This window comes from Brassica oleracea, chromosome C8 (assembly GCF_000695525.1).
Source record: "Brassica oleracea var. oleracea cultivar TO1000 chromosome C8, BOL, whole genome shotgun sequence".
NCBI lineage: Eukaryota > Viridiplantae > Streptophyta > Magnoliopsida > Brassicales > Brassicaceae > Brassica > Brassica oleracea.
The window spans coordinates 37,810,553-37,818,933 of NC_027755.1; the positions used below are offsets into that span (position 1 = coordinate 37,810,553).

The following is an 8,381-nucleotide window of genomic DNA, read 5'->3' on the forward strand; positions in this document are numbered from 1 at the left end:
AGAAGATTATACACACCTTCTAAGCTGGAAAGTAAGAACTGTTGTTGCAATAGCTATGACAACTTTTCTTTTTAAAAGAAATGTGACTCTTGCTATTTATCAGTTAGAAATTTTAGATTAAAAAAACGAGTTTTTCTTTCATAACAGGAAAAACAGAGCTAGTTATTAGCAAGACCACACAACAGAGTCTCTCCAAAACAACAAGGTTCCAAGCAATCAAGCAATGGGCCGCAATGTCTCTCAGCCCATCAAACAAAAGCCTTTTGTCCTCTGCCTCAACGGTCGAATGCTTTGTCGGATAAAAAGGGAAAAAAGCATATTGATGAAGCAAGACAACAGTACGACCGGCTCTCCTCCATTACAGCTGAACAATCGTTTCTCAGCCCTTGATGAAGCAGAATCCTCTGGATCTTGCCATCTGGAATAGTGAAACTAGAGTTAAGTTCAGTTGTATAAATACACTACTCTATCTTGTAATGAAACTGAGCCGAAAGCATCTTACATTCAATCAAAGAAACATTTATCTTTGAAGCTTTAGCTTCCGCTTTTATGGTATCAGAGCTCAGCGAGTAGAGCTACACTGAACGTTTCTATCATCACTGGCCAGACAACACCGGTGCCAAATCCACACTACCAGGTCGTTCAACCTTGGCTCCTGGGTTCGTTTACTGAAGACATCCAGATTGTGGTCTTACATTGTACTTCAGCTCAAGAGATCTGGGCCATAGTAGGTAAACACTTCAACAGACCGTCGTCTTCAACGCAAGATTCAGACTGTCTCCAAGCATGAGAAGAGCATGGCTGACTATCTCAAAGATATCAAGACCATCAGTGACCAACTTGCGTCTATTGGAAAGCCCCCTAACTGAGAAAATGAAGATATTTGCAGCTCTTCATGGTCTTGGACAAGAATATGAACCTATTAAGACAAGTGTAGAAGGATCTATGGAAATAAAATCGTCACCGACCTTTGAAGACATCACTTCGCGTCTCAAAAGCTTTGATGACAGACTTCAAAGCTACACTTCCTCCTCTACTGAACTCAGCCCTCACTTAGCGTTCAACACAACCAGATCTTCAAACTTCACATGGAAATCGTCCGGTGTGTCAAATCTGTGGCAGAATGGGTCATGTTGCTCTTCGTTGCTGGCACCGTTTCAACAACAGCTATCAGGATGATGAGCTTCCCACTGCTTTAGCTGCTATGCGCGTATATAAGATATCCATATTGAAACGCATACTAACTTATGACAACGCTCTAAATATTTTTATTTTGCGATTTAGGAACGGTTGCAAACAAAGATGATTAAGACCATTGTGGAGATAGATAAAAGTATGGGAAAATATCCGATCGTTAACAGTGGTGAAGAAGGAAGAGAGAGGCGGACAAAGACGCAGGAAGAAAGCAAAGAAGGTGTTGGTCGTCGCAGTTGCATAGACGCTTCTTGAACGATCTTCAACACCTAGGTGGACCTCATGGTGAGTTTCAATATTCATATATGATTTTTTTTTTTTAAATTGATCTTTGGGATCCATGGTATTCTAGTTAGTATATTGATTTTGGTTCACTTTGTAGTAGCTACGCCAAAACAAATCAGAGAGTTAATGAATGTTGATGGATTAACAAATGATGAAGTTAAAAGCCATTTACAAATCCTACTAAACACGTGCAATTATTTTTTTTCTATAATTTGATGTAAAAAATAATGGAAAATTCAATAAAATTTAGAATATAATCTTACACAAAGTAATGTTAATTTATTTATTAATTTTGGAATATATAATAGAAATATAGACTGCATACTAAAGGGCCAAGCCAAACAATATCTAACAACGGAAACGCTCAAACACAACATTACGTAGTCGTGGGAGGTTTATTGTGTCTTCTTCTACTCGCAATCATTACGTCAAGAAAAATTAATATGTCTCTACTCTTCTCTAGTGTTTTGGTTCATTTTGATGAGTTGAGTGTAGAACGAAACAAATACTGATCCAACGGTAGCAAACACTTTCCCACATTATCATAGATACATAATTATGATAAAGCCCATCAAAAGGCCCAGAAATTAAAGAAAGCCCATGATTTGTCATATGAGAGTCGAAGCTAAGAAGAACGTACCGACCCAGAAGTATTGAATCGAATAACCGGAGAAAATGGCGAAGCCTTTGGGTACTACCGGCGAGTTTTTCCGGCGAAGAGATCAATGGAGAAAGCATCCGATGCTCTCGAACCAAATGAGACACGCTCTTCCCGGTCTTGGCATCGGCATCGGCGAGCAGATCTACAGCAAAGCTTTGGCTCCTTCCAAATCGTCTCACCACAACCAGAAACAGCCGGCTCCGTCTCACTAAACAGCATCGATCTTCTCCGATCAGGTAAAAATGAATCGTTGATGATTGATTCAAACTTGTATTCTAACTTAGAGAGGTGGATTATATATCTATATATGGTTTATCTTGATTAGTTTTTTGAATTATACGTTCTCTTGTGTATGTTAAATTGATCATTTTGTATCAGATCTCTTACACTTTTAAAAACTGGTTGTCTGTTTGCAGATGCTCTAAACAGTGGCGCCCGAGGCTTCTTCTCGGTTACTGAAGCTTTTTTGTATTGTCTTAATAGTCTGTTTGTTGTAATGAAGAAACAAAGAATTTGAACTAACTCTATTGAATTTAAAAGCTTGTTGTCTCAAAGGTTCTCTTTGTATCCTCACAAGTTTGTCTTTCTTCTTAACTGACAATTGAATTGAAGGTTTGCCCATTCTTGTTCAACTGTTTTTCTAAGTGGGTACTCAGCTAAAACTGGGTCGTTTTGGAGATTGTAGCTTTCATGGTTTAGTAGTAGAGAATCCACTTATTCATGTAGCTTTCATGGTTTAGTAGTAGAGAATCCATTTCCTGTGGATAAGTATGCACGTAAGATAAATGGATAAGTATGCACGTAAGATAAAAGCCCAGTATGTTTAACAATGTGGTCCATTATATTTTGGTTCCGTGAATGAATTTTTTCGTTTTAATAAAGGGATGTTTATGAAATATGAATGAGAATTGAAGATGCATATTCATACATTTTGGAATTTATAATTCCAAGTACAGGTGAGTAATGGTCAGAAATAAATTATAATAATTTCAATTATTATATTCAACTTTATTCTTTAGTTTAGAAAATTATATTATAAGGTACGAGTTTATATTTTCTTACACGCTACGTCCATTTCATCTGTCATATAACTGTTACTTGAGCAATATATATATATATTACAAAATAGTAAAGTGAATCAAAAGAACATATAAATAATACATGTATGATTTTTTTTTTATAAACCCTATCGTCCGGTCGGCCCCGAAAGAACGCACTTAGTGCTACAGAGTGGACTAGTTCGAAAGCGTACCACACTGCCTGACCCGAGTTTGGAATACCTTCCGACTAATGCCAGGAGGTGGTCTATGGCCCACCATGTAAACCACTTGGGCCGAAACCCAAGCTCAAACTGGCCAAGTAGTGATAATTTAGTTCCCAGTGAAAATCGAACCCAGTACTGATGTGGATACACACCAAATCCCAAGAGATTGCCACTAGGCTACCACCACTTTCTTTTTCAAGAAAATGTTAAAGTGCACTTACCCATAGCCGCGAAATCAGATGTCAGTAAACTGATTGCACGTAAAACCCCATAATAGTGTTAAAAAAATCCAGGACTCGTGCATTTGCTTTGTTGGAAAGATTGTCGGCAGTAAGGGAAAATGATCTTTGTAAAATAAAAATCAAACACTAACCAGAATTTCTTTCATGTGTATATTCTAGTTATGTATTGATTCCATGTTGATGTTTTTTGTAATGAAACAAAGGAAATAAATAATTAAACAACGACAAGTAATCATAAGTAACTTCTTGTGTTTATATATAAGATTAGATAGGTAACTACTATAGTATAGTCACAACACTGTTGTTCTCTTAAACTAATAGTATAACTTAATATTTGGAAACAATGTTTTTCTTTGTTCTATATATGCATAATCAATTATGAGTCTGAATCACATAGAATGCATCTAATTTATTATGAGACGATCGAGCCGAACTGTATAATTTAGCTTTCTTGTTAACAAAAATGTGTACCAAAGTTCGCAAAATATTCATTGTCACAATTCAAAACTTCGAAATCCAGGTTTTCAATCTATCTTTTGGTTAATATTTCAAAATTTTATAATCTTTGTCCTGATAATCTCGACCGGTCAATAGCGGAACGCCGCTACTAGAAATATGTTGTATCTACGTACGTACGTAGTTTATCATCCATCGTAATCAAAACCATCGCATGCATTGCTAGTCAATAGCTGTCAATAAGATATATTGTTTGTCTTTTTCATTATTTTAACAACTATATATAGATCTTAGAATATGTCATATATGTTCGCTTAAGAAAATCCCTTTTTCAAATTAAAGTTTTGTCCAACGAGATGGCACGGTTCTTTGTAAATTCGATTGGAACTGCTATTGTGTGTTGATCTTAGGATTAAGAATAAAGAATATGTAAAGGATAATTCTTTGGGTTTTCAGAGGACCAATATTCCTCAGAAAAGAGAGATAACCAATATTCCTCCACTATATGCAATACATCATGAAGACATTAACCATTTTTAATTACCAACACAATAATTATAATGAAAAACGAACTATTTTCCAAAAATTATTTTCTGAGAAGTTTCAAAAAAAAAAACAATTATTTTCTGAGTTAGATTATTCACACCAAATGGGCTATGAGCTGGCCCGTGAATTGGTCCCCAGTTCGTCTGTTGCACCGTTTCTAGTATAAATAATTAAATTTGTGCGCCTATGAATTTGTATATGTATTAATAACTTTTTTTTTTTTTTTAACATGGGGTATCCCAGGCCCTTAGGACCCAGATAATTCCCAAGGGGAGGTGCAATCCACGGATAAACTCTCTCTCCGGGTATTCAAATGAGCCCGAAAGCATGGGCTCATATCTGTGTAGGTGACACGATGGGCAGTTCGCCACCGCCTGGCGTCGAACCCGTGAGAATGACAATTGGCCCCCAAGGTCTTTCGCCAAGCGGACTACCTCATTATGTCGTATGTATTAATAATTTACTATGATATATATGAAAATTACGAATATTTAATTATTTATACACATGTACACACAAAAGAGCTCTATTTTAAACTTTTTGGTTGACAAGAAAAAAAAACTATTTTTCAAAATAATGTTCGATCTTCATAAAATGAATTGGTGAAACCACCGTTATCCTTCTTTCTGAAGAAAAAACACCAGTATCTTATGGAAGTTCTTTTTTGCAATATTTATTTCGATAACTTAACTTTGACTTTAGAGGTTGATTGTTTTCAGTTTTTTGATTAGTTTTTGCTTTTTCAAAAACCATTTTCTATCCAATCAAGTTTTCGATTCTCTAAAAATTAAGAAAACTAATTTTACTAAAAAACTAATTTTAAATCAATCAAGAGTTTGACAAAAAAGCTTTTCTATAAAATAGGAAAACTGGTTTTTAGATGTTTTGACCAAATTTCAAAGAAAAATCAAAAGCCAAGTTTTGGTGATTTTGCAAAGTGTACGAATACTTTTCAGGGACATTTGCCAAAAACAACCTAAATATTCAGGTCAAACTTAAAAATGTACCCCACTTTAAGTCAAATGCAAAGGTTGAAGTATTATTTAACCCTCATGACCAAACAAAAAAACAGAAATATATTTTACGTTTCTATCCTTCGGAAGTCTACACGTAATAAAAGAAGTCTACATATATAGACTTCCTACGAAGTCTACCTTATAGATTTATTTTGTAGTCTACACTCTAATTTGATCTAATAATTTAATTTTGAAAATGTATAAAAATAATTATTGTGATATTTTTAACTAATCATCAATATAATGGATAATATGAAGTAAGTAAATTAAAATTTCATATAATTGAACAATTTTGAAGAATATATACTAATTTGGTTATCATGTGTTAGACAATGTTCATAGTTTATAAACAAAAGGTTCTAACATGTTATGTCTTTTAGTGGTTGATTTCGTAGGGTTAGATTTTAGATTTTGTTTTTATTTTGTTTTATAAACTTAAATCTGCATATTAATGTTTGGTAGTTTATATTTTGTATAATTGAGACTTTTTGATTATCAAGCAAAACATTTAGGGTTTGAAATTTGTGGTTTAGGGTTTCGTAGACCTACAATAAAGTCTATTTATTTGAAGACGTCTTTTTCAGTCTATATTCTTCAATTTTTTACAAAAAAATCATTATATTTAAACTAAGTTAAGTTCCTTAAAAATAAAAAAGTGAAATCATATACTATAACTATTGAAAAATAAAGAAATAAATTTAGTAAATCATATATTAAAATTATTAAAATAATAAAGGATAAACAACAATAATGAAATTATTATAGTAGACTTCCAAAAAGGTCTACTATGTTACAGTAAAATCTACTCCAAAATTTTAATTTTATTAGACTTCAAAAGAAGTCTACAGCATCGTAAATTTTAACCTAGTTACATTTTTGTCTCCCTATATAAACACAATTTATACAGTATCTCTCTAAAGTAGTTGCATAAGTTTTTAAAACTATCTCCCTTCTCTCTAAAACTCTCTCCCTTCTCTCTAAAATTCTCTTCATTCTTTCAAAAACTCTCACATTTCTCTTATTTCTCTCTAAAATTTTCTCAAGTCTTTCTCGCAATGTTATCTTGTCATTTTAGATATTATGATTCATGGTTTTCATCTTCTCCTTTAAAAAATGTAAATTTTAGATCAATAGATTTTAAATGTGTATTTTTATGTTATTTATTTCTCACAATATTATCTTTTTTTTTTGTAGGTATTATCACTCACGGATTTTATTTCTCCTCTAAAAATGTAAGTTTTAGATTAATAGATTTTAAATATGTATTTATATGTTTATATTCAAATAAATTTATAGATCAAGCTTTGTGCATTAATTTGCTACTAGTTTATCTTATAAATTCTATTTTGTAAAGTATTTTCAGATTTAAAATTATTTTCACATTTCAAAATGTATAGATTTTTTCAGATCTGAAAATTATCAGACAGTGTAGACTTCTAAAGAAGTTTGCTAAAGCTAGTAGACTTCATATGAAGTTTACTAAACCACAAAGTTTAAGCAGGCTTCATTGGAAGCTTACAAAAATATGACTTTAATTTTTTCTTTGTTTTTTAATAATTTTATCTTATTTTGCAGGTATTTTCTTCAATAGTTGTTCTATTCTCCTCCCAAAAATGTAAGGTTTACATATTACATCTATAGATTTTAAATATGTGTTCTAGTATTTATATTTAAATAAAGTTACATATTCAAATTCTATGTCTTTAATTATTACAATTTTTTCTATTAAATTATATTTTTTTAAAGTTTTTTAGAATTTAACTTATTTTATGTTTTTTAATATATATATTTTTCAGATCTAATTTCTTTTTGATAGAGTAGACTTCAAAGTCTACTTAAAAGTTAGGGCTGGTATACTTCAAATAAAGTCTACTAGCCTTGAATTTTAAGCATATTTCATTACAAGTTTACTCAATATGATTTTAATTTTTATCTTATTTTTCAAAATTTTATCTTATTTTGCAGGTATTCTCTTCCGAAGTTTTCAAATCATCTTCCCAAAAATATAAGCTTTACATATATTCATTATAAAATATTTTGTGTTTGTAATGAACTAAATTTATAGATTCATACTTTATGTTTTTGATTTGTTACAAGGATGGCAAAAAAAACTATTTTTGAAATATCTTCCAAAACAAAGCATTTTCAAATTTTCTAAATGTACACTTTTAGATATGAAAACTTTCCGTTAGTATAGACTTCAACTAAAGTCTACTAAACAATAACTTTACGTAGACTTAATAAAAAGTCTACTAAAATATGATTTAATTTTTTATCTTATGTTTTTCTCATAACACTATTTTATTTTGCAGGTATTTTTTTCAAAACTTTATTTGAGGCATCAAGTATATGAAACTCAAGAATACTTTTTAATATATTGCTTTGTAATAATTTATTATAATAAAATATTAATTTTTAAATAATTGTTTAATGCATAATCTATAAAGATTGTATTCATTTTTAGTTGTGTTTCACTTGTATGATATTATTAATTTTTTGTTCGATATCATTTTTCACAAGATCTAATCAACCAAACAAGTAAAACCACCATAGGTGAAAATAATAACTAACACACATGTGAGAAGAAGAAAATCTATACAAAATTTCCAAGAAGTTTAAAGAGTAAAACTAATTAAAAAAATTGCAATAAGTTCTAAGTGTATAATTATAACACATTAACTTTTGAAATTCATCCAAAACCATTAAATTACTAACAT

At 31.4% G+C, this 8,381-nt stretch overlaps 1 protein-coding gene across 1 annotated transcript; it reads left to right on the forward strand.

The window, feature by feature from the left end:
- Positions 1-2,013: 2,013 nt before the first annotated feature.
- On the forward strand, positions 2,014-2,772 carry LOC106310221 (NADH dehydrogenase [ubiquinone] 1 beta subcomplex subunit 3-B-like). The gene is made up of 2 exons (XM_013747453.1): positions 2,014-2,376; positions 2,557-2,772. Exon 1 carries the CDS (start codon positions 2,155-2,157, stop codon positions 2,350-2,352), a length of 198 nt encoding a protein of 65 aa, XP_013602907.1. The 5' UTR covers positions 2,014-2,154; the 3' UTR covers positions 2,353-2,376; positions 2,557-2,772.
- The last annotated feature ends 5,609 nt before the right edge of the window (positions 2,773-8,381 follow it).